This window comes from Lepisosteus oculatus, chromosome 5, assembly GCF_040954835.1.
Source record: "Lepisosteus oculatus isolate fLepOcu1 chromosome 5, fLepOcu1.hap2, whole genome shotgun sequence".
NCBI lineage: Eukaryota > Metazoa > Chordata > Actinopteri > Semionotiformes > Lepisosteidae > Lepisosteus > Lepisosteus oculatus.
In genome coordinates this window covers 51180560-51207933 of record NC_090700.1, presented here as the reverse complement: position 1 = coordinate 51207933, position 27374 = coordinate 51180560, and the positions used below count along the sequence as shown (strand labels likewise).

At 37.0% G+C, this 27374-nt stretch overlaps 1 protein-coding gene across 2 annotated transcripts; it reads left to right on the top strand.

Annotated features, from left to right (window-relative positions):
* Window positions 1-999: 999 nt before the first annotated feature.
* On the top strand, window positions 1000-25414 carry c5h15orf39 (chromosome 5 C15orf39 homolog). 2 transcript variants are annotated; one of them, XM_015343708.2, is made up of 5 exons: window positions 1000-1243; window positions 14111-17302; window positions 21909-21946; window positions 23199-23292; window positions 24148-25414. In XM_015343708.2, the coding sequence occupies exons 2-5, from the start codon at window positions 14152-14154 to the stop codon at window positions 25329-25331; spliced, it is 4467 nt and encodes a 1488-aa protein (XP_015199194.2). In that variant the 5' UTR covers window positions 1000-1243; window positions 14111-14151; the 3' UTR covers window positions 25332-25414. The 2 variants fall into 2 exon arrangements, with proteins under 2 accessions (XP_015199194.2, XP_006629028.3); XM_006628965.3 differs by lacking the exons at window positions 21909-21946; window positions 23199-23292.
* Window positions 25415-27374: the final 1960 nt, after the last annotated feature.

Here is a 27374-nt window from a genome sequence, read left to right as displayed (position 1 = left end):
CTGTTACATAATGATTAAAAGTTAGTTACTTTTACTGTTCTTGACCATTTTGAATTCATTTTCAAATATTACTATAGGGTTTAGTGTGCTGTGCAATTTTATTAAACCTTAATGTTAAGTAATACATTTACAGGGAGTATACTCGAGTGAAAGTTTGAACATACCAAACATTTGGTTAGTTGCTTTCTTCTTTGTTTCAGGTGTTGGGTACGGTTCATTACCAAGTCACGTTTACTAATAAATACAGTTAAGATTACCAAAACGTCATCAGGAACCATTTGCTTCATGATCACATGGAATCAGCCCCCAAGAAACTTCGGTCTTTGTACTGACACAGACTAAAGATGAGATGGACATGGAAAACAAAATTTGATTCTGTGCAGCAGGAGCTATCTGCAATACTCATTCAATATTCCCACATCTACTGTAGCTAAATTTCACTTTCTCTCCACCGTAAACAGCATGGATAGTTCTGTCTTGTAAAGTTTTTAGTTATGAATGTAAATTGTAGGAAGTATTCGTTAACCTTATTCAAATTAATTTGTTTCTAATGACGTTTCATTACTGTAAGACTGTAACAAAACTGTCCTAGGTTGCATGCGATATGTTGTTGTACTGGTTTATTTGCAGTTACGTCGTGTTGTATAAAGCCTGGACTGTCAGCATTAAGAGATATAAGATGAAAGCTGCAGGGACCGTTAACTCCTTCAAGTATTAAGGAGTTAACTTAGTTTAGTTTAAAATGGAGGAGAAAAGTATTGGGTGCCAAACAATAGCACAGCTATGTTTTACAGTACACCGTACCAAAGAGCTACCTTCGTAAACACGCACGTGAGAGCACATACACCAAAAGTAAAAGCCACACACGAATCACCAATTATCAGTCTCCGCCTCCTGTGGCCTGATTGATAAGGAAGCCCTCCTTTTTGTCTCCTTGTCTTCTTCTAATTGGTTGATTTTACGTCAAACTGTCACGGGACTAATCATAGTCTGAGCAAAACACTCAGAGTTAGGTGGGGAGTGAGAAAGAAACGGAGGATTAAGTACATGAACGCAGGGAAGTGCTTAGTCTAAACAGTGGAGCAGCGATGTGGATCTAATTATCTGCTCAGGGGAACTCAAGGCTGTCGATATTAAACACTTGTAAACCCTTATATTCAGGTTAATAAACTTATTAAACTGAAAAATGTGTTTTATGGATACAACTTTACAACGCTATTTGAATAAAACTAGCAGTGCAAAGGTATGTATTTTCTTCTTCTTTTGGAGTTTTATTTAGTTATTTTAGTGCATGAAGAACTGCTTTAGAAGGATAAAGAAATCCTGTGTTTCAGCTGGTGAAAACGTTTGCGGAAAGTTTATTGTGTTTATGAGAAACTTTGTACGATCATTTCTGCTTGGTGAATTATCTTCCACGTGAGAGGACTGTCTTTGAGTGAAACCAAGTATGTTACTTTTTCTTTCGTGGGGTCGTGGGGGGGTTCTCACGTAATTCCATTTAAAGTTGGATTTAATTGGTAACAAAAGACCGTTAATGACTAGTGTCGAAGACTGCATTTCAAAATATATATATATTAAATGCAGTGGTACAGAGTGGTGATGGTACGTTTTAACTCGCGCTTGACCAGGAAATTGCTTAAATACGCTAAACCGTGACTAAACGTTGGCAATGCAAGGATAATTCGGAGGCAGCTGTGACCTGAGCATTGCAGAAGTCTTTTTTGATAAAAGGTTTACAGAGCGCTAGGTAAACAGCTTGTAACCTACTAAAGATTAACTTACACTCCAGCTATCGAAAGGGGGGAAAAAGATATCAGGAAATATAAAGGCGATACGGGCAGTGGCTTCCCTTAAGTGTAACGCTACATTCAAACATAGAAACGTAAAAAACATGAACTAAAAAAACCGTTGTCTTGTATAATCGCGTAGCAACAACGTTATAATGTATCATTTTTAACTACTGCTATTCATGGAGCAACACTTGCCCCTTTTAAACGCGATTTATATAATAACAAACATTTTGCCGTATTTGGTTGGAGGTCTTACAGTAAATATTATTTCTAACTTAAGAGTATATCTGCAAAACTGATAGACTTTCCTGTTTCTGAAAAGTTTGAAAATCACCCTGTCATTGCCTATTTGTGCGATGATGTAATGTACTTAATCACATCAATGATTGCATAAGTCTTGTTTAAACAGGGTAAAATCTTAGTCGTTGTGAGTCCAATGTACAAGGCATCAGATGGTCGCTTGCATGACCACAAATATAGTGTGTGCTAAAAGGTTAAATGTAAACTGCATCAATCGTGGTATTGGTAAAGACACAGTTAGCCTCATGCTTTTGTAATGGAGCCTGTTCTTGCTATAAGTATCCTTTAAACTAGTCCCTCACAATGTACTGTATGGGGCTCAATGGTTTTCCTGAAAAACATAAGTGCAATCAAGGACGAGGTGATAGTCTACCGTAGAGCATTGTCAGCGCTCTGGTGGAGTGATGATGTGTTCTTATGATGAAATTTCCATACTCGTATTTGCATGTGGGCCTTCAGAGAGCTTTCATGCAAAAGTAGTCATGTGCTCTGTAGCTGTGATGTATTCATGGGACCGTTTGCAAATGACCTTGGTTTTCTATAAAACTTTTATTATAAAAAAACCTAACTCAACTTTAAATGTGTGCTACAAAGTAAAGGCAGAAGACCATAGTTTATCAGGAGCTGTGGTTTCCTTGATGGTGGATATTGTAGGTTAGGTCAATCACATTAGGATATCGGTGCTTGGGTTTAATTACCACTATTGTTAGAATGTCATTGTATTCTTGCTAGCACTGCAATTTTATTTTAATTGAGTTTTTAAATGGAAAACCAGTTCTAGAACTGTTGAAGTACATACAGTAAAGAGGTCAACAGATGTCAATACCACTGCTCCTAATACATTTTAAAAGTAGACAGCTGATATGATTTCAGTTACAGCAAAGGCTTTGTATGGTTGCTTTGGGTGGCCTGTCATTGCATTGAACAAGGTTGATTGATTTGTCATGTGGTTCAACTGGTTTCCAAAAGTAGTGCTGACCCAGGTCCGGCTGACTGCTCCTCAGAGATGGGCTTGTTTCACTTGAGGGCTGAAATAGTGACTGCTGTTAATGTAGTTCACTGATCCCTGTTTTCCCTTTTTGCTGTTTTTGCAATAAAAAGTAACACTTTGCAATTTCAAAATTAAAATAAATATATTTTCGATTAAGGCAGCCGCATTGAAGACCCTCAAACTTTTAATGGACTGCCAAATAAAAAGAATACATTGATACCTACAAGTTCTAGTTTGACTCCTGTATATAGGCATTTTAATTAAATGTGTTGGTTGAATCTCCTTTGCCATTAACTAAAGCACTGTAAAAATAAAATTGATTCTATCCAATAACACAGATTTGCCCTGGACAAGCCAGTCCATCTCAGGGCCCACAAAGATAGATGCACACACTCGCACCAGGGCCAGTTTTCCCAAAAGCCAATTAGCCTTCTAGTAGGTATTTGGACTGTGGAACTAGGGCACCCAAAGGAAAAATTACATAAACCCAGGGAGAACATCCAAACTCCATGCAAATGGCACCCCGGTTCTGGAATTGAACCCATTGCATTAGAGCTGCAAGGCAGCAATGATAACCCATGCACCACCATGCTGCCCTCTTGTTACTTGTGTCGATAGGAAATGTAACAGTGCCACCATCTAATGGAGGTAGGGTATGTTGTTGGTTTGCATTTTGTCATTGTTTTTGACTTCTGTTTAGGACCAAATATCTTTAATCTGCATAACCTTGTTCACATGCATCTTTTATCATCTGATTTCTCATTTTAGAAAAAAATAGCGGTACTTTTATTCTGATTCCGCTTACATTTAGCTACACTTTAGTTTGAATATCTTTGTTAATGCCTTGTGTAATCACAGTTTACAGTATGTGGTTCTAAAATCATTATTGTATTCAACCCTTCTGTCGAATGCAGAACATTAAGACAACTTTTTTTTTTCTGGTGCTTTTTGACTGGAGTTTCAAGTCTAGTATAAAGTGTTTAGAGGTTACCATTTAAAAATGCCAACATTGCTATGCTTTTCTATATAGTCAATCACAGCCCTTCTAAACACTGTACGGGGAATCCCCTTCTGCTGAGTATACCTCTCTGGACCTCAAAGTTCAGTGAATATGCTATATGAATATTCTTCTGCATGCTTCACTTGCCCCATAAAGAATAGAGGGAATAATTTAGGAGTGTATCTGTTCAGGAATCTGGAATGTAAACAATGTAAAGATATCTAGACTACTTGGTACAAGGTACAGGAGCTTAACTCGTCTTGTTGGTGTGTGTAGCAACAGTGATTCATCTTAAGATCATGTAGCCTGTTTCTGATAAGAGGTGACCTTACACATTTCTCATTCAGAATGCTATATAATAAGTACTTATAGAACGTATCATTGAGAATTGCTTTAGAAGCTTCTCCTGGCACAATAGTTTATATGGAATTGCTGAGTGCTGCATTTCATATTCTGTGTACAATAAATTACTTTTTGCATTCATTCTCTTTCAGACAGGTTTGTTTTCTTACAATGCCTAAGTTTTGTCTTTGTATACTTTGGATATTGTGTAATTCAGTGATATTCTTGGGGGCATTTCATAGCAAGAACTAAGATCTACTTTTCAAAGTTATTTCCATTATATCTATTGGTCTGACATTTCCTATTTGGTCTCTCATTTCTGTGGCTCTTTTTAAACAAAGCCAGTGAAGGCGATTACATTTTTTTTTTTTAGGATCATTATTGTTTTTGGGTGTGGCTTCATTAAACTTGTTTTCAGTTTTGTTTCAGAATTTCTACCGAATTTAAAAGGGGAGTAAAATCAGTGAGCTAGAGAACTGTTTTACTTAATGTGGATTTTATTAAAACATTTTGACATAAGTACTGAATTGGATGATGCCTGTAACCCAAATACCATATTCCACAAGAATGTAAGGAGATGACAATTTAATAAGATAGAAACCCTGCAACTCCCAGCTGACAACCCACTGAAGCTCAGCAGATGTGAGCCTGAATGGGAGACCTCCTGGTAAAGCTAAGGCTGCTGCTGGAAGAGGTGTTAGTGAGGCCAGCAGGGGGTGCTCACCCCACAGTGTGTGTGGAACGTAATGCCCCAGTATAGTGATTGGGACACTATACTCTAAAAATACTCCATGCTTCGAATGAGACGTAAAACCAAAGTCCTGACTCTCTGTGGTCGTTAAAAATCTTAGGGTATTTTCTGAAAAGAGTAGGGCTGTGACCCCAGCATCCTGGAACAAGTTTCACATTGGCTTTTAACAATCATGGCCTCCTAATAATCCCTATCTGTGAATTGGCTCCATCATTCTGTTCTCATTTGAAAGGTTACAAATGAGAATGGACTATTTGGCCCATATAGTTGATCCAAAAATATCATCCAGCCTGTTTCTTAATTTAAGCTAACATTGGATTCAACTACATGGCTGGGTAGCTTGTTCCATACTCCTGCAATCCTTTGGGTAAAGAACTGCATCCTATTTTCAATTGAACAAATGCATAGTTTCCACCTTTGTCCTCTGGTTCATGTTTCACAGTTCATTTTGAAGACGCCTTCTGGGTATAATTAGTCAGTGCCTTTAAAGATTTTGAAAACATGTATCATGCCCCCAGCAGTTACAGTTCAATGCTTGGGTTTTTATATATGGTCTGTCATGTTCTCATGAAAACATTTACAGAGTAAAAATAAGGCAATGTGGTAGAAATTGCAAGGGAGTTAAATTAAAATTTGTGACACATAAACCTTTTAAGTTCTGTTGGGACTTGAAAGTACCATTAGCTGAAAAGGTCTGTGAAGCTCTAATCCTGGCTTCTGGTCTAATAGAACTACAAAGTAGCATCAAAATACACGAGACTGCAAAGTCCTGCTGGTCACTGTCCAGAGTTAGGTCCATCTGTGAATTGTGTAACATTAAAAAAAAATAACTTTGAGTCTCGCAACACAGCAATAAAATATTTTTGTTTGTGGAAATTGCCACCAGTTTGTTTTTCATACAACGTGAGCCATTGTAGCTGAATCATTTTTCTATGAATGTTACACTTCTCATCTCTCTGCCTGCTTGCTAATATGGTTGTACAAGTAAGAAAACATTTGTGAACTACTTTTCTATACTGTAGGGAAGCATTCCTTACATAGGGGAGCACTTATCTTTTTTTTTTTTTACACAAAAGCAAAAGTTCAGTCCATAAGTAGTTAAAATGAAGTACTACAGAACATTTTGCAGCAGTTCTTGTTTCAAGCGCTATATTTAGATAAAGTTTCAAATAATAGCTGATTAAGGGCATCACAGAAATAAGGGAAGCAGAACATAGTGTAGTTAAGCCTGAAACATTAAGAATACTCAGTTCTGTAAAGCCTTTAATTCAGTTAAAAGGAGGTAAAACTTCTATTTATTTTGCTTATGCTTCTATTTGGATATTTTGTTTCCTAAGTCAGATGTTCAGTCATAGGCTAGCCATATCTGTATGCCTTTTCTACTCAAAAACATTTTACCTTTTGTGTGCAAGAAGAGCATTTTTTCTTGGATGCAGCAGTGAATTGTGATTAGAATCTGTAATCTTACTAATTCTCTTTCTTGATTCTTATATAATTATACTTTAACATTTCTTTGTTTTGTAGCATATTGTTTCTTTTAAAAAGAAGAAAAATTCTTAACCACTAAGCTGATTAAGCAGAAATGCAGAATTGAAATGTGCAATTTGTTATATGCCTGAGTACAGCAGTACTTCTCCAGAACATTTTCTTTCTCTTGAATTAGATTTATTGGCATAGAGCTTTTCACTGTATACAGTATGTGGTCCTAGAACAGATGGCTTGATTGAGTTTGTAACAAGAAGTGCTGAGATCAAATCAGTGCAAATTCATAAAATGCTAAATGCTCAATGTTTAGTATTTGAGTTGTAAAAAGTGCCAAAATAAGTGCTTTAATAAAAGACATGATTTTAGTCAATGCAAAGAACAGCAGAAGTTATTACTTGCCTTGTTTATGCACTGCAAATAGACTGCCCTTAATCATGCAGATAGCAGTAAGACAGAGAATTTGCTTGGAGAATAACTGCGTTATTTTTCAACAATCAGATAAGATCACTTTATCAGCCATATACTATTTCTTGCATTAGGAATTTGTCTTTTCGCATACCCCAACTTGCTCTCCATGAGACACACGGACAGACAGACAGAGAGAGAAAAGCTTGGGGTCAGAGGCACCCCTGGAGCAGTTGGGGTTGAGGTCCTTGCTTAGGGGCCCAACAGAGTAGGATTCCTCAACCAGCTGTGGGATTTGAACTGGCAACCTTCTAGCCACAGGCGCAGATCCTTAGCCACAGTGCCACTGCTCCACCCTATCAGTACACTAGTCAGAAGAAAAAATAAATACATTCTTAGTGGAGGATTTCTAAGTATTTAGTATCTACTGAATGTTTTTTACCATTAAGAGAAACCAGCATTTTTATTTATGATTTCTAGTTGTGCACTGGTTTTAACACTAGAAAAAATTAAGTGTAACCTGGCAGTCCCCCAGATCTTTCACCACAGAGACTGAGGTGTAAAGCACTGTTATCGCCTCATAGGATTCCATTTTATATCCTTTTCATGGTTCTGTCGGTGCTAATAGAAGTGAACACAATAGTTTAACAGCTTTTTTTTTAGTTTACAGGATTTGATAGCATTTAAACTAACAAAAAATGTGGTAGTCTGCACAGGAAACCGCAAGGTCTTATACTGTAGGCTGCTAAAGCGCTGTAGAATAGAAAAGGTCAAGGGGAAGTGGGAGGTCTTAAGCTTTGCATATGTTGGGCACTTTAGTCCTTGATATCAAAAAAGGTGAAAAACATGATTGCAGTGAATGTATCATTGTTCTCTCTCAGCCGTTTTCAGTTGTCATTTTAATACTTCACCCCATGTTGTGATGTGTGATTTTCTCTTTTAAAGCTTGAAGTTTGTGCTGATCACTTGAAGCTAAAGGGAACTTTGAAAAACTACACTCAGTTATTTTAAATCCATTCTGTCATACCTTCACATTATTACTGATTATTACTGGTATGTAACTGCTCCTAGAAATTGACTACACTTGCGACTTGGAACAGTCTTAACCTATGTTAAGCAATTATAGCAGTTATAGAAATTATAATAAAATAAGGTATTATTTATAATTAAAAATATCAAACACTGGTAAAACACAATGTTATGCAGAGAAAATCATTGTGGGCTAAGCAAACATTTAAAAATGAGCAAAGCAATACTACAGTAAGCAGTATTTCATGCCTCATTATGATATCTCAATATAAAATTACTGTCAAGTTTATTTTCCGTGCAGTTGAGAAGGGACTCTGAACTGTCTGGTTTAGCACAAAATAACCAGTTTACAATGATTTAAAGTTATTTGTGAAAAATTACTTATTTTAAATGGTTAGGTTGAAATACAGGCTTGTTTCCATTGTGGCGGCATTTAGGAATGTCCATTAAAATCTATTGTTACAATGTACTTTTTATTTTCAAGGTTTTAATAACTGCATCTTGTTATTGAATGCATTGGTTCAAATACTTTTCTAATTGAAGCAAATCATATAATTTACTTGTTAGATCGTGATTGCATGCATGCGGAATTATAACAGTATGCTGAATAAAAAAACATGTTGAATTTGGTTCAGCGACCACTACAGAGTACTCCAGCCATGGTTATATACTGTATGATATTCAACGTGTAGTAATTTGGTGTCTGATTTCTTATTATTGATCATTTCCCAAAAATGCTTGGAAGGCAAAATGCCAGAAACCTTCAACTGAATATTTTTTTTCGTGTGAAATGCTACCTTTTGGCTTCAAGCATGGTTAAGCAGGTATGTGAGTCATTCATAGTGAGTCATTCTTCTTAAAGAGAAGTACTGTAGGGAGAGCAATATCATGTTGTTGAGTCCTGCCTCAACGTGTGTAATGTCTTTTCTTTGCTTGTCCTTCAATAGGCAACATTACCCTAAAGCAGTTTTTGACTCCGATACGTAAACATTTGCATATTAAAGTTCTAGTGTTCAGTTGCAGCACCTCAAAACACCTGAGGGCCCACCCGTGGTTTTTTACCAACCCATCTGTGGTAGATGAGCATCAGTACTCACTTAAAATAAACCACAACCCTTGTGGTCTTTTCCATCACACATGGTTGTAGTTTTATTTTCTTTGGGTCTTCCCTCCCTCCCCCGCATACTCATATCTACATGGACAGCAGATATGTGTGTGTTTTTGTGTTTTTTTTCTATATCTGCTATAGATTTGGCTGTCTGCTCTTGTTGTGGCTATAGGTGACTCCTGATATTGCTGACCAGTTTAGACATGGTTGGAAAAGAACCAACACCTCTGTGTGGATGCCTGCTCTTCCTACTTGATTTGAAATATTAAGATATGTATGACCATGAATTAACTAAAACAATTAGACATTGAAACAGTAAATATGTGAGTTCTTTATGGCTTTCAGAAGTCCGTCAAGGATAACATAAGGAGATATGCACAGGTTAAAAAGAAAACAATAGTTTTATTGAAACAGTACTAAAAGGTTCAAAATAAATGAATACAAGAGTAAAAATATGTGAAAAAAGCTTCCATGATTTGAAGGTCTGAATACAGATGGGGTTACACAGATGATGATAACAGAAATGGTTAAAATATTAACTTACAGTATTACTTATTTGTAGCCAACCATAAAATTGAAGTCCCATCATTATTTCAATTGTAATACATTTGAATTTAAGGAAATATTTAGATACTGTTTAGAATAATAGCTTAATTCTCAAGATTTATAATGTGAATGTTGAATTTATATTCACCCACAGCAAAACATTCAGCTGGGTGTAGTCCAGATGAGAATGTACTTAATCATCACAGCTGTGTCCGGTTTTTCTTCTGTCAGTGCCTAAGAAGTGAGCAAAGTTCTGGCCTTGGGCTGAAGTTGGTCCCTCAAAGGAAAGGATTTTTTCTTTGCTCTTCTAATTCTGGACTCCTGTTTGTCCCCCAAGCCCATCTGCACTCTACGGGTGAGAGGGCCTTCTCTGGAACTCGCTGGAAGTTCAGGAACTCTATTCCTAAGGAAATCAAGGAGTCACTTTCCCTAAACTCCTTTGCTATTAATCACTATTAATTTTTAAAATAGTTATTAAAAAAAATCTACATTTAAATAGAAACATTTACTAAGGATCACAATAGGATTAAGCATTCCATTGTGAAAACTGGAGGTGGGGGCAAGCAAACCTTAAAACTGGATCATTAAGAAAATGTAAATAGGTTATGGATGAAGACTATTTGATTTGACTTATTTGCCAAATACTAATGTTTTTCTTCACTCAGTCTTTTTGTTGGAATAGTGGAGAAAGTCGAGACATACTGCTTACCGGAGAGTCCTGTCTCTAAGGAGCTGACTCGGTGGAGCCAAGATGTGTGGGTTTATTTTCCATTCAAGACCACAGAGAGTTTGAGACCTTGCTGATGCCATATGTTTATTTTATTGTCGCAAGCGTAGAAACTGAAATTATCTTTTGATAATAGATTTCAAAAAGGTGACTCCATATTCGTTAACCATAACATTTGTAAATTTTACTTGTTCATTGCTAATTTACAATGTTGATTTCCACAATAGCCTTTGCCAACTATGTAGTGTTGGCTTCTTATTTCTCCCTCAATGGTTTTAATCTCTGCATGGTTTACCATATCCATCTCCTTTCCTGTTAATCTCTACTATATTAGACTACTTCTGAATAAGCATGATTATTCCCAGTTGTCTGGATTACTGTAGGATGTTATTTGATATATCTGATGCCGTATACCTGTGATGAAGTTTTATGCCATGGTTTCGAAAATTAAAGAATTTCAAAGGCAGAAGAATTAGTCTGCTATCCTCTGTTGTCAAGCTCAATAAAATGGATTTGAATGATTTTATTCCCAGTGTTTTGGTTTCCAAAATCATGTTTAAATGTAAAAGTCTTAGGCCCGTTCTTCTGTGTATTCTGTTGTTAGACATAGTGATTATCTATGCAGGAAAACATGTGGAGATGCAAGAGGTCGCTGTGGTTTGATGTGATTTTAAATTTATTGCAAAGGGTCCTGGAAAATCAAGTAGAGAGATAGTCTCAATAAACCATAACTCTGAAGCGTATACATTGTGGAGTACCTTTTATGCACAAACTAAAGAAGCGACTAGACCTTTGTGTTACCATATAAAGAAAGGAATGTTGTATCAATGTAACTTGCGCAGGGAACCAAGCCATTCCATCAGGAAGAAAGAATACCTTTGGACTCCAGGATGACCAGCTACAAAGAATGTTCAGCTGCTCAGGATGTTAAACATTTCTCAGTGATTGTGTCCTGATCACCTTAAAAAGTGGCCTGTGTCACCACAGGGTTACGAGACCTCAAACTGAGAAAAAATAATTCCATTAATTTACCTGTTATTTGGTATTTTAATGTTCCCTTAAACACACTAAAATCTTGTTAAATGCTAAAAAAAGAATTCATAATAGCACACTATATCTTATTAACTTATTTCTTTGCCTTCTCATTAGCTTGTAAAAAAAACTTATAATTCATTAACATGCCATGACGGATATGATTGGAATGGGTTTTGTTTGCCATTAACTGGCATGAAATGTAACTTGTACTGTCTCAGTGGTGTAAATAACTGTGACAATGAACAAAATCAAACCAGCAAAATGATTTTGACCTTTTCTTTGCAGTTTGTAATGTACTTTTAACAATGCACTTAGTTTGATTTGTAACTTTATGGAGTCTTGCAGTTTTCTGTGTGAAAGAATGAGGCAGAACACTTAATATTCTGAAAACATCTGATAAAATTCTGTATCAGTAACATATGTTGCTGAAAAACATTTAACTATAAGCGCATACAAAACCATTTTTAAACTAGTTGACACTCCAGGCCTTTGTGCTGGCCAAGGTTCCTGACAAAAATCTAACTGAAATATAAAAGCATTAGCCATAAGCTCTAGGTGTTTCTGGAATGGCTGACCTCATTTAGACATGCGATTCCTTTGGTTTATTGGTATTTGAGGTATTGATTATCTGTTTACTAGGAAAATTGCTCATATGGGCGTCTTAACCACGGAAGGAAATTGAACAAAAAAAAAGGTCAGTTACCACTTTACATGTATGTATATGTTAGCAGTTTTCAGATTTGTAGTGGCATATTACTAGGTTTGATTTATAGAAAAAGTGAGGTGTTCACATTGTTGTAGTACATTTGTCTTGAATATGTTTGAAGCTATAGGCTGAAGGAAATTCAATATTTTCCTAACCATTTTGCTGTCTCTTCCTTCCCCGTTTATCTTTAGGTTCTGTTAATGAACCCATCAAGGACGATTTATGTCTGATAAGAAAAAGACATTTGCACAGTTTATAAAAGTAATATTTAATATGGCACATTTCAACATGTGGATGATGAAAGCATTGGGAATTTCCATAAATTGCCAATATCTTAAGGTAAAGCTCTTAACACAATGGACCCTGTAGATCTTCAGGGTATCCTGGAGGCTGACACAGGGTCAGATGAATAGAATAAACTTAAAAAAAAATTAAGTGTTCAGTTGATTGAACTGTTGTGTAAAATCTTATTTCATTTTTAAAATAACACAGAACGGCTTTACTTATTGTGTCAAATTTATAACTCATACTAACTTTTCAGATTTAATAGGTTTGCATTGTTGCATTAAAGACGCAAATGAAGGGGTAGTTCAGGTGGGTAGCTGCATCAGCATGTGTAGGCTGCAAAGGAACAAGCAATAGGTTTATTCCATGCTGAAAAGAGAAGAAAGAACAACTATTTAGGCTGTGGAGCCTTCTTCGGGTGTAAGAAAGATAGGGCAGTAAGCAAAGACAATATAGCTTTGGAAAACAAAAGTCAGGAGAGAGGAGGAGCCAGGGGTAGGGGGGAGGCAGAGTGGCCAATCAAGAGGTGCGAAGTCGAGAGATGTGAAACGAAACCTACAAGTGAACAGGGAGAATTAGAAGAAAACAAGTCGGTTGAGAGGAGGGGGAAGGTGTGAACCAAGTTTCAGGATAACTTTAGTTTCTGATGTCTTTCTGCTATAGGAGTTAAGAAACCCTACTTTGTGAACACAGATTGAGGGATCATTGTGATCATGGCTGTCAGAGTTGAAATGAGAAACTATAGGCTTGGAGAAATCTCTTCACAGCCCTAACATGTTCTCTGAAACGGTCTCTGAGTCTCCTTCCTGTTTCCCCAATGTTGATGGGCATTTACTGCAAGAGATACAATAAATGAAGTTGATATAGGTAGCTATAGGTTGCCTGGGTGATCTGGGATTGTCATGAGGGGCCTTGAATGAGTGTGGTGTTAGATATGTACTTGCAGGTGATACAGTGAGTTTTGTTGCAGGGGAAAGTGCCAACGTTAGGGGTAGTTATATTTTCTTCTTGCATAACATTAAGCAAGGACTCAGGGAAGATCTATTATCTATACTATAACTAACCTAGATAATGTAAAGTTTATCAAATTGTCTAAATGATGCAATATTATTGTTTTAAAATATTAATTAAAAAAAACATTTACCATTACCATAAGATTAAGCATTCCATTGTGAAAACTGGAGGTGGGGGCAAGCAAACCTTAAAACTGGGTCATTAAGAAAATGTAAATAGATTATGGATGAAGGCTATTTGATTTGACATATTTGCCAATTTCTTATGTTTTTCAGCACACTCAGTGTCTTTTTTTTGTTGGAATACTGGAGAGTGGAGAGTTCAAAATTCAACCCTAGGAATGAAACCCCCCCCAGTCATTCTTTTAAGAATTGGAGTTGGTGAAATTAAGCTATTTGTACTAGTTTTTCCAACATTTTTCTTTGATCTGTAGTCAAAACGCAATTGATATTTTTGAACTGGTAGTTTGGAAAAAGATATAGCTCCTTTTAAATGTGTATTGCTTCTGAGAAAAGAACATGATTTATACTTATCAGTGGAATTTCTTTGTTTTTCCCCCATGATTGTGTAAACTCTACTTTTTTGTTGTTTTTCAGATCTTCATTCTTCCAGCTAGACCGCCTCAAAGACTAAAGAAATGATGAGCAGTAAGCGGACACTGAGCTATATGGATCCTGTGGTCCACAGCAAGGTGCCCAGGCTAGAGAAGACTATAGATCACATTGTTTCTGCTGGCCTTGGCAAGCCAGGGACCCTCCCTAGATATTCCCTTGAAGATCCTCTAAACTACAGTGGGTCTTATTTCACCTACTGCCTGACTGGTCAGGAGGGTAGAGATCTGCCTCCTCCATGGAACCCCTCAGGAACATGTATGCCAAAAGTAAGGAATCCAGTTGTTCACCCCTTGAATGCTGAGAGGACATTACCAAATGGATTTATGTATCGATCAGAAGAAATTGGCTTTCCTACAGAAAACAATCCTGCAGTTGTGCAAGACCTGATTGCTGCAAAAGAAAAATGTGCATATTTTGGCAAAAGCCATGAAAACTCCAAGCATAGCCCAAATACGCAAGGAATCCACACTCCAGTGGCTATAAGAAAGCTAGCTGTAGGAAGTGCCACTGTGTCCTCACAATCTGAAAGCTCTGTAGGTTTAGCAATCCCTAAACCTATTTATGGGCAGAGTCCTTGCTGCACAGACCATGGATATAAATCAAGAGCCTGTTACAACCTTGAACGTGGAACTGACAGTGTCCAGCATGGTTCCTTCGAGGAGGAATGGAAGCCAGTTTCAGGATTACGTTACGGTCCTATGTCTCCCATGGATAAACGTGAAGAATTAATTCAGCAAAGGGTTCTTCAGTTTGAGCAAAATGCCAGCAGAAGATTTCAGCCTAAGGAGGCAAATTCTGAGGGTTTCCATGCAATACGCCCATCTGAAGCTATAAGGCTTCCATCCTTCATAGATGCAGACTACAATAGCTTGCCATACAACGGTGCTGCACGGTCATTCTCTAGTCCCTCTTCCCAGCGATTTCATAGTGTGCAGATTCCTTCTAAGATGTATCATGGCATACCCACATCTCCTTCAAGAAACTATAATGAAGTGCAACAGATACCTCTCTCTCACTCTCAGATTTCACCAGCTGTCTACCAAGAAAGATCTTCCATTTCCAGATATCCCCAGCTACCTCAGAGGCATGTATTTTTCTACCCTCAGGGAAGTCTGGATATTGAAAAAGGTACAACTTTCAAAGGTATGGGAGAGCATTTGGAGCAAACCTCACCTACACTAAATAAGAGTACTCAGAATCCCACAGAACAGTATCTTGTTCCCCAACCTTACTATACTGAGGTTCCAATCCCTTATCCCATGATTTCAACAAATGTGCCTTTCCACAGGGATTATGAACTTGCACCCTATCCAGTATACAAAATTCAACCAAGCTCAGGACGTAAAAGGGTTTTTTCTGAAGTATCTGGAGCTCCTCTTCAAATGCAGCTCTCTGATCGGCCAATGGATTTCTCTTCTGAAAAAGTCAGAATAATGTCTCCCCCAAGAGAGTTTAATAGGCAGCAGCATACATCTGGTGCTTTTCATCCTGTGCATGCTCGTACAGTTATTCTAAACCAAGAGAATATGCCTCTTGCAAAGCAAAAGATGGTTGTAAATTCCAGAATAGTATCAAGCCCACAAGAAGGAATACCTTTCTGTGTAACTGGCTACCCTCATGAAATGACTGTTCCTGCGGCTAGACAGAATATCTCAGGCTTGGCAGAACATGAGGTGTCTGATGGCAGTAATTACAAATTGAAAGACCCTAAAGATTCTGAAGAGAGAAATACACTTATGTCACCTCCTTGTAGGGAACCAGAGGGCGGTGAAGATGTGTATGAAGTTGTAGTTTCCAACAATCAAGAGAGAAAGAAAATGGATAAGCTCCATCTTCCTCCTTCACCTCCCATGCCGGTTATCAACAATGTTTTTAGCTTGGCCCCTTACAAAGCTTATCTAGAAGCCTCAGGAATGCTACCTCTACCAGACATTGTAAAAAGTGGGTCACATTCTAGTGCAGATGCACACAAACCTGAACAACGAATGCAGGAGAAAGTAACAAGAACTCTGTCCAAAAAAGATTTGGAGGAACGTGAGACCATGGAGCATGTAAGCACAGAGCAAAGCAACCTGCAGGGCAAAAATGGTTCATTAAAGATTAGTGAGAACAGGAGTGATAAGTTGCATGACATCCAAGACAAAATGGTCAAAAAAGAAGAAGCTGAAGCTGTGACAAGTGCATCGGATTGTCCTCACAGTAACACAGTGCTTGATCTCCGTGTGAAAAAGCCTGGTGAGTCTGGCAGCCAGGTCCAATCATTAACGGAAAATCAGAATTTACCAGTGACCGACTCAAGCACTACTGAGCGAAATGGAGTTTTGGGAGAATCGGCAGTGACCGGTAACATCGGAGCATCAAGGGCTGTCAGTGTATCCAATTTCACGCAAAAGAAATTTCAAATTATTGCATCACCACCTCCAAATCCAGAGACACTATCCCATAAACCCAGTGAATCAAAAATAAGTTGTTTTAAGCAAATTTCTGCTCACTGTCTCAAGCTTCCCACTTTTAAGATAATCTTACCTGATGTTATCAAAAATACTACTCAAAGTGCTGCGGAAATACCTTCAGCCCCTTCAGCATCTCCTGAGACCAAGAGCAATAGTGAGACAACCAGACATGCTCGACACCACTTTATGGAACTCCATCAGTCTCTTTGCAGGTTGATCGCCAGTTCTATTTCCGAAACATCCGAGGAGGAATTGAAAGCATGGCTTGCAAAAACTGAGGAGAACTCTGAGTCTGTGTCACCTTCCACTAAGACCCAAAACATATCCTGTATTATGGGTGCCATAGGGAGGGAAGTGTGGTTGAAATTTGAAGATATCGCTGGTGCACTCAGACGTGTCCTTTCTCAGCTGGAGGACTATATTTCCCGGAAGCAGTGCCCTTTCCCCCATGTTATCCGAACAGGGACCATTTTCATTCCAATGGTGGTGGTGAAGGAGTCTCTTTTTCCTAATGTTCCAGGCTCTTCTATTGATCAGGTTCTACAGGAGCATCGTGTTGAACTCAGACCCACAACACTTTCTGAAGAAAGACTCCTTACACAGCTTCAGAAGCGTGGCTGTTCTTCCAAGCTTAGGAGACTTTTATCTCTCAAACAGCTTCCAGACATTTACCCCGATGTGCTCAACTTGTACTACCACTCCTGTGTAAGAAAACACCTAGGTGAGCTATTGTAATAAATATGTTGGAATGCAGTTTTGTTCCTGGGGCTCTGCCCCCATTACATTATCAGTGTCTTCTTGAATTAATTGATTGATTCTTTTCTTTGTGATTGCTCATTTTATAAGTCGGGCTGCAATGTTGCATTTAACAGTTAGATCAGTTTGTATTTAACCACTAAATACTTATTTAGCCATATTTTTTCATTGCATAGCAGTATCTGTAAATGGAACTATTTGCCTGTAGAGGCATGTTTGTTTTATAGTCATTCCTTTGAAAACGTAGTGCTTTTGAAATACTCTCCAGTCTGACCCTACTAGGTTTATCAAGTTAAACCCTTATGTATTTGGTAAGATTGTCAAGTCTCAGGTGAGCATCTTAACAAGTATGGGACGACTGATTAGACTGGAACTGTTATTGCTTTGTGTATATACAGTATAATATTATAAAATACATTGCCAATATACATTTTAAATTGTTAAATTAGATTCTACTAAGAGGGTAAGTGTAAAGTACCCTATTCTGTGAACACAAGTATTTGCAATCAGAATCATAATACTTCAGATTCTTTAAATAGTTTGTTATAATGCAATTTTATTACATTTAGTAGACTTTGCGGTTTAATAAGATACTATTTTTTTCTGCTGTTTTTGAGTCCTTGTTTGAATTGGGTTTAACAATTGGAATGTAAAAAAATGCCAATGAAGGAGACTAGTATGTTAAAGTATTCACAAGGTGAAAAAGGAAATGGTCACATTTCCTGGATTTTCATTTTATGAAATGGTTTTGATATCCCTGGGTGACAATGAACGGAAGAAAAATATTTTGTTAATGTTAATGATAAACTATTTTACTAAGTAAAACAAAATCTTGACTCCATTAAAAGTGGCATTTGTGATCTTTCCTTTACATACTTTTATTTTTAATTCTAATTCTTGAATGCTATTAATGATAGTGTAGAATAGTGGCTGGGGTTTGGACCTGGAACTGGAGGTTTGTGTGTTCAAATCCCATACAGTGCATTGCTGCTGTACCCTTGAGCAAGGAGCTTCACCCAAGCAATTAGAATAGATGCTCTGCTGTATAAATAGGTCTTATAGGTCATTGTAAATGAGCGTTTTCCCCGAGTTGCTTGGTAGAATAAAGGAATAATATAAGGTCTTTTTATGAAATGTCACATTTTAAACCCTTTGAATTAGACACTATTTATATATGTGATTAGTTTCATAAGCCAAAGTTGTTCCATTAAAGCTACATGATTTTTGTCTTTTATTTGCCAATGCATCTATTACTATATACATAAGAACATTTTTCGAATAGCTAATGATGAGTTCTGGGACTAAAAATGCTTTAGTTTTTGTAGTCAGTGGCACAAAGTTACATGAAACTTTTTTCATTAACATGCATTGTAACCTTGAATATCTACTCTAAATGTGGGACAGGAGCCATATTATTCTCTGTGTTATGTAGTCTTTCCCTTAAACACTGTTTTTTTGTGCCAGAAAACATCAGCAGTATCATTTATCATGGTTTGGATTTTCTATAAACAGAATGACCTTGTACTGCATGAACAACAGAAAAAAGCATCTTAGGTTACTTAATTTTGATCAGCAGGATTTGCTCAAAATTGTGGGTCTTTTGAAAAGCATGGTGGCTGAGCCCTTTAGGCCATTGTATAGTTTTGCCTTTGTCAACTTTAACAGAAAGTGCAACTCCTTTAAAGAAAGTACATCTTTGTAGAAATTGAAAGTCGACATGCCTGTGATTATCACATCTGCTGTTGGTCTTTCATACTTCAATCCATGATGCATCAGCTTCCCTTTTGTGTTGCTTCATTAATCTAGAAGTGCTCTTGAACTTTTTTAATTGTAATAGGTTTGCTGGCAACATTTTAAGAATTTAATGTAGGGTTTTCCAATCCTGGTCCTGGAGGGCTGGTGTGTGTGCAAGAATTCTAACTCCCTTCAAAACACACCTACCTAAAAATGCTGAGTGAGACTATTAAATTGGACTTCCAGATTTAGATCAGTATGCTTAATTTAAAAATGAAAATCTGTCAAGATGCTGGTCTTCCATGACTAGTATTGGTAACCCTTGATTTACTGTGGTAGGAAGCTTCATTTGAGTCCAACCTGAAAGTAAATTAAAAGATATAGGAAAAATATATATTTTTTGTTTATCAAGATTTAACTATAGGGCAGCTATGAGCTCATGACTTTGTATTTTATAAAGCGTAAAATAATTTTCCATAAAACATTTTTAGTTTTGATCCTGAACCTACATTTATTTTTTCGAAGATGAAAACACTGACTATGCAGGTAAATCAAGAAAACTAAAAACTGGAAATAAGTTACTGAAAGTGATCAGCAGTGCCTTCCCATGTAAAGACTATTTTTTGCCAAATCTAATACTGATTGAATCTAATATTGGGTGGACCTACTCCTGTCCTGGATGGCTGCTACCATAGCTGAATTGAAAAGATCAAATGCTTTTAATAACTAAATTCAGCTCATTATTGGTTAAACTATATCATTTACCATCACCTACCTGCTCTTCAGGTACTGCTGCTATAGTAACCTAGAAAACCTGCCTATCGGTCTTAAAAAGCACGAGATGATGAAAGCATACCCTTGCATATTAGATTATTGTAGCTGATTTTAATGAGAGTATACAAAATAGACAACATGGATGATTTTTCATGGTTACTTCTATATCGCCATGTTGTGGGGGGAACATAAACCTAAATGATTCCTGTGAAGTTGCAGGTTTTGCCCCAGGTTAGGGCCCATCACAGTTTTCAGTGCTTTGAAACCTGTTATGTGTAGGATTACGATCTCAAATTAGTCACTAAACCATTGTCTCAACTTGTCTGGATGATTTTTGATGCTATACCCATCCCACATCTTATTTGTCATCTGTTGGATGAATCTAGAAATCTGCAGTTTGTTCCAAGTTTACTCATGTAAATTTATAGAAAGCTGCAGGGCTTATTGATTTAATGCTGTGTAATCAAAATGTATGAAGTTGGGTTTTTGGGTTGAAAGTAGATGCATTTTTAAATATAAAATATTATGCCAATGACCAAAGACACTTTGAAAGCTCTTAAAAATGGTTTGTTGCATAATTCAAAAGGCTTCTTGAGTTCGTTGAAGGGATTACACTGAATTTGTTTAAAATAGCATACAAATCTGTAAATCTGTGCTTGTTAGTACAACACATGGAATTAACAGTTTAGAAATCATTTAACTGACTGAATCATGTTTAGTCTTCTGTAATTGATTCACCAAGGTCTAATCTTTAAACTTAAGCACCTAAAATGTCCCACAGTCATGTCATTGGTTATGCAACCTGGATTTTAAATTCACAGAGAAATCCAGCTGATGCAATATGTCTAAAGGGCATAAATCTGCAATACTCACTTTTTTTTCTTGTTTTCGATATTGGAATTACATCTTCAGGTTTAGTAGATGTAAGAGGTTACATTATGTATTTCAATGTTCAGTTATGAAATTGAGAATGATTCTTACATCTACTAAATGAATGTAAATTTAGTGATTCATATTTGATATCTCATGTTCATACATAACGGACACTTTCCTTGCGGAAATACAGAAAGATTTGTAGATATAATTTGGTCTGGTTTTGACATTGCACAACTGCACATTTTTATCTGTTACTGAAGTGCCTCGCTGATTTTGAATCCTCCTATAAATGTTAACTTAAGAACTAAGGAAAACTATCGTAAACTGTAAAATAGTAGTGAGGCGTTCTTCATAATCTATTGTCAGGTTTTTAAGTTAAAATATTTGTAAATGCATTAGCACAGTTGATATTGTTGGAGTGTTTGCATAAATAACATTATTCAGGTCTCATAAAAGCCTTTTAAAATGTTTGAGTAAAGTATCAAGTAGCTCGATAGTTGTCAAAAGTAAATGAAATTTGTTTTCTGTGTCGGTAATTTAGCACTGTGGTGATCTGACTTTTGGTTGATTTGTTTTCAATGAAATAGAATATAATATGCAAAGGTTATTTAGTTTTTGCTGATCTATGAAGAGTATATTACATGAGTTTCCTTCTATGAAGATTAATTTTATAACACTTTCATTTAAAAAAAATCAACTACTAATATCCAATTTAAAATGAATATATTACTTAAATACTGATGATGGGAACAGAAAGGATCCTTTTTCCACATCTGCATATGAAAAAAAAAACTTTCATTAGGGTTTTCACTTAATTTAATGACATATAAACAGCCTGTTTGGCTCAGGGGGACCAGTCAAAAAAATGAATTGCAACTTTGTCCAAAACCGAGATAGAAGGCCCTGTTTGTGCTGTATATTAGTCTTAAAGTGCCCTTTTTGTTACCTTTCTGTACCATAGTGCCGTAGGAAGAGCTTTACACAGTCATCAAACCTGCTTGTTTTCTGTACTGGTGCTGGAAGAAAATATATGGTTCTTCTAGCTGAAGCCAGCCAACAGGACTTGTGACCGCCCCTCTTCAGAAAATTGAGCCTTTTTCTAAATTCAGTTCAGTTCTTGCCTTTTCAAGAGTTTAAAGGTATTCTATAGAACTTAATTTATTTGAAATCCCATTTATTTCTTGCAGATTCCACTTCACCAGCTGGCCTCCAAAACTCAGTCCAGGTATCTTTTATTTTTTTTCCTCCAGAAGCACTTTTAGTGTAGGTCAGACCTCATTCAGACTTAGCTGTGGACACTGCAAGGTCATTTTCAAGATGTGATGAACATGTATACATTGTTGAAATAGGAAGGTGAAAATAATGCATTTAATCAATACAGAAATTATTAGGCCATACCAGCAGGAAAGGACTGTTTCTACAATTCACAAACATGATAACATAATCCTGTGATGCATTTACAAACAATGTTCTGAGAAGTAGGCTTGTAAGAAATGCCAATATACAAAAGCAATTGTTCTAATTGCTTGAGGGCTACAATCAAGCGAATTGCTTAGTCATTGATTTCTATATAACACTGAAGCAATTTTTAGTTGTGGGTGTTGAGAAATATGCTTCAGAACTGACCTTCGGTTCACAGTATTTCACATATGAAACACAATGTGTAAAAACGCAAAAGGGATTGACGTGACTATTCTTTTAAAAATTTCTTTAAAACCTTTATGCTTTAAACCTGTCATTAGTTCTAGGAGAACCCTTTAAGAGGCTTGTAATGTGCATGTATTCAGTAACATTTTACCTGTATCCTAAATTAGGGATTCTTGGTTTTTCTGCTTTTGAAAGTATTCTCTTTTTTTTATATAGACCAGTGATGTGAACATTGGTTTCTGTATGTCCTTGGACACTTGTTTAAGTGTTTTAAATGCAATTGATATCTGATTGTAACTGGGCTAGTTGCTAATGTCTTAAAGGGTGTTTTAATAGCTACCTTTTGTATGAGTTTCTTTTTTATAGTATATAAAGCTTTATAATATTGCTGTGCTTGTCTTTTTAACATTGTACCCATCATGAACTGACCACTTTCATTAATCTGGGACTGAAAATGATGAATGCCCTTCCTCTCACTTCATCTTGTCTGGTCATCGTCAGTGTTTTTTTAGATTGACATTGCGCATAATGCTGTGCAAAATTTCAAAAAGCTTGTCTTTAGGTTCCTAAAATTACTACTAAGTGAACTTGAATGCTTTAATGTTTGAAGCTGTGTGCTACTCCAAATTGTATGTAATCAGTTTTACCCATTTACCCAGAACCCTTTATGCTCTTTGAAAGTGGTGACGGGGTTGTGGTGAGCAATCTAACTGCAGTAATCAAGCTTGAATGTGCTGTCGCTTTTGAGAAATATTTTATGCAAGGTGTGTTGGCTTCCAGGTATTCAGGAAAATAAATTGGGAAGATAATAAGAGTAAATTATTCCACAGATGACCTGTTGCAGCATGAGTGTCTTAAATTCGTGTCAAAATGTCTTTGAAATGTGGGGACTTAATTGGTACTACAAAAACAAAGCTCTTATTGGTAAGAAATGTCCAATGGATTTCATAACTTCAGAAAACATTTTGCTTTGATGTTGATCAATATTTAAGTGCAATTTTTAATGTCAATGCGAATTAAGACTATTTATGAGAGTAAACTATTAAAACTTAGAATGTTTCCTTTTTATTTCAATAACTGAAATGGCAATTAACTTTTTAAATTACAGCTGCATAGTTTCTTTGTATCTTGTGTGATTGTGATGTCATGTGCACAGTGGTCCTGCAAGTATGAACCCTTGGGTTGTGTCCAATGTGATACACCCATTGTCATAATTTTTCTGGCATTAGTTTTGCTCTGCCAAAATACAAATATCCTAAAATTACAGAAAAACCTTGCCAGTTTACAAGGATTACATTCTTGAAAAAGCTTGTAATCTGCAAAAATGCATTGTGCAAATAGAAAGGTATTTTCCATCTGCTTCACACTAGAGCCATAACGACCATCTATTTTTTCTCAGAATAACCCCACACAAAAGCCAAGAGTGATGTGAGGGGTCTAGAACTTTTAAAACTGCCCTTATCTGCTGTTAATTTGTGGAGAGTCACACTGCAATGCTCTAAAACAAACCATTTCTATACATGCAGCTCCACACAAAAGGCCCCTCAATATGCTAAATAGTTTTCAATAAGTTGACAACAGTAGACTGGCAAGGTTTTACTGTACAAATAAACATGTTTAAAGATTTCTCCTCATTAGAAATATTATTTTGCTAATGCCAGTAATAAATTACTCTATAATAACTATATAATAATAATTACTAATAAATGTAGTCTTTTTTTCCCCCTAGGTATCAGAATTAAGAGGCTTACTGATAGGTGTATCTGCATTGTTTTCCAGGGAAAGAGGTCGACGCCATCGTGAAAACGGAGAAGGAAGAATATCTGGGAGATAGCTTCCAACCACCCAGCAGGACATGTTCACCAGAAGGCTTTCGAAATTCACAAGCTCCTGAAACAGTGGGGGACTTAAAGGACTTGAGAAGAGGGACTCACTTCAAAAAGCAGAGAAGAAAAGGCAGACGGAAAAGTGCTTTAAAGAGAACTTTTTGGGGGAAAGCACGTTTAGGTCAGGGTGGTAGCATGAAATTCACAGGTAATTCGGAAAGCTCCAGTGGAGAAGACTCAGTTTGTCAGGATTGGGAAAGGGTGGAAAGCAGTTTCAGTGGGGACTCTGAAAAGCTAGAAGTCAAGGTAGAGGATGTTTCCTCCAAGATAATGGAGATAAAAGAGGAACCAGAGAACACCTCCATTTGGGGGCCGGTTACGTCGGATGATTTTTCCTCAGGGAATAGTGATGGAGAGACAGAAAAGGCCATGGTGCATTTAGATAAAAGGAAATCTTCATTACCAAGAGAACTGACATCAAAGGAGGTGGTGTCTAGTGGGACACCAAAAAAACAGGTCTCGGTGTTTCAGAAGTACCACTCAGGTGTTTTACTGAAATTTAAAAGAGATACCAGAGGAAGAGATGCAAATTTCTGCCCAAAGTCAGACCCTGAAATACACGTGCATTACAATAAATTGAAAGGTCTTGCAGGAAAAGTAGAGGAAGGGGAGAAGAACATATCCGGGCGAGTCCGTCCAAGAGTGTCCCAGCAAAGGAGGAGAGTGCCTGGTATTGTGGAAGCCCTGCGCCCCACACGCAGTACCTCAAAGGTCTTGCACCTCCGCAATTCTATGGTGCAGATCAAATTCCGACGTTACCTAACTGTCCAGCACAGTGTGCTGCATCACAGTGCACAACGACGGAGAAAGAAGGTGGTGCGGTCGGCTGTCCAAAGGGTTAGACAGGCCATGAAAACCAAGTACCCTGAGCTGGTTGGGAAGCGAATTCGACACTTGTATGAGGAGAACGATAAGTCTGAGGTGTGGTACCGCGGGGTAGTGGTCCGTGTATATGAGCCACACCCAAATCCTTTGAAAACTGTTTATGAGGTGAAGTATGACAGTGAACCTGAGTGGCAGTACTACTTGGAGCTTCTAATGGATTACAAGAAAGGATGGCTCAAAGTGGAGGATTGAAGAACTCTTGAAGGACTTGTTTGCATCTAGTGTGCTCTGGTGAAATTCGGTGGAACATATTAAACTGGTACTTGTTTATTGTATTTCTAATTGCGTACTTCCTGAAGATAAATCTCAGCGTTGATCAAGTGAAAGACTTGAATAGTTGTCTAAAGGTGGCAAAAATACATTTTTGACTGCTCCAGACCTATATGGTACAACAAATATGCAGTGTTTCATTTAAATATGCAAAGATGCTTTGAAGAATCATGTAAACAATTTCAAGTAAATCTGTTTTTTACTTCTACTTATTAACAATAAATTAATCTAAGCCAATATGAAAGTATCAATACTGTAAGAAAAGGCATCTAAACAGTACTGTATTTTCTCAGTTGAAGGGCTTATGGGTGTGTGCTGGAGCATGTTAAAAGCACCTTAGTTTTTTAGTTGTCATATTACTGAAGTACAAAAAGGGTGATCATTTTTATATTCTAGAATTATCAGTGCAGAATTGTAGACTTTATTGGAAGAGGTGGTAAAGATTGCATCCAAAAGAGGAGTTCAAGCTCAATTAAGGGATTGATTTAGCCTGTAAATATTGATTCTCCAAGGTGAGTGAGCAGTGTACGCCTTTTCAGAGGATTCATTTTAGAATTTTACTCTTGACTCATCAAAATTACTCAGCATACAAAAGCTACATTTAGAAGTAAAACTCACTGGTATACTTCAAGTCAAATCCCCAACAGGATTCTATACTTGTATTATTATGGCACAGTGTAGCTTGTAACAAATTTACAAGAAGTAGGTTTTTCATAACGCAATATTAAATTATTTGAAGCACAAAAATGCAGTGATAAGTAGGTTGCACATTATCTTGACAAGAAATGTCTGCAAATTGAAATGTATGCTCCATACACATTGTGCATGTTCAAACATGTTTCTTGCATGCATTTTACATGCTGATGTACACAACTGTCAGACATTCCTCTCATTCTCATTAATTTAAAACAAAAGGTTAGTGTGCACAAGTGACATTTTTGGCATTGCTTTCCAGTGTTACTACTGTTGTAAGTTTTGCTTCTAGACAATGCGCCCACATTTTGCTACCTCACTGGTGAATTTTGAAGTTGAAAAAGCTTTCATAATCCAGGCAGAAATAAATGTGACTTCAAACAGGTTTTGTGAAGATGGCGTGGAGTCGTGACGCATATCCAAAAACGTATGAATTCAAGATCCTGCAGGTTCTAGGACTAGAGAGGGAACATGGAATGTGGGTGCATTTTTGAGCTTGTATTAGCATTTAAAAAGGCATAATGTATTGAACAGCCATTGTTGATCTTTTTGTTAAGGAAGAGTAGAAGTAGAAACTTTTCACTAGGATAGGAAGGTTATCAATGTCTGAAACAACGGTGTGCAAGTACTGAATGAGTGTTGTGAAAAATTAGCACACATAGCAGAAAATGAAGGAAGCATGTTAAACTATGTACAGTAAACTACTTCTTTTTGGTGCATTTTTATGGTTCTATGAATCCATCATCTTGTAAACTTTTATGCAGTTCTGCTTTTGGGTCACAGTGTAATACTTTGTTTATGTGCATCCCGCCTTATTCCTGTCTTATTCAAATCTCAAACTGTGTTGAGGACACATTATCCAACCCTTTACTTGGGGGGTGAGTGCACAGTTACAGACAATGTTTTTGAGATTCACAGTGTCAGTTCCTTTAGCCCACAAATGGGATCTTTCGTACCGAGTCTCTCCTTTTTTCAGTTTGAATTGTAATGTGTCAGTTGGGTGAAATCTAAATCGGGCTACTCTTTCAGAAGGTGGTCTGTACCTGAGGACAACCATCTCAAACTTTCAAATACCAGGCTTTCCAGTCGAGCTTGGAATAAAGTACAATTTTGGCTCCAATTTCTCTTTCCCTAAACAACTCTATTTTGCGACTTATTTTGTAGTTCCCCATCGCTGAATGTCTTAAGCTTCATATCAGCACAGCTAGAGAAAATGCAATAAAATCCAAGGCCAAAATCAGTCCCTGAAAACACCAGCACCCCTAATTAGGT

Excerpts from the sequence above, each read along its gene's own strand:
- c5h15orf39 (XM_015343708.2), top strand. The coding sequence starts at position 14,152 with ATGATGAGCAGTAAGCGGACACTGAGCTATATGGATCCTGTGGTCCAC. Across the intron at positions 17,303-21,908 it reads CTGTGTAAGAAAACACCTAG|ATTCCACTTCACCAGCTGGC; the intron begins GTGAGCTATTGT and ends TATTTCTTGCAG. Across the intron at positions 23,293-24,147 it reads CAAAAACAAAGCTCTTATTG|GGAAAGAGGTCGACGCCATC; the intron begins GTAAGAAATGTC and ends ATTGTTTTCCAG.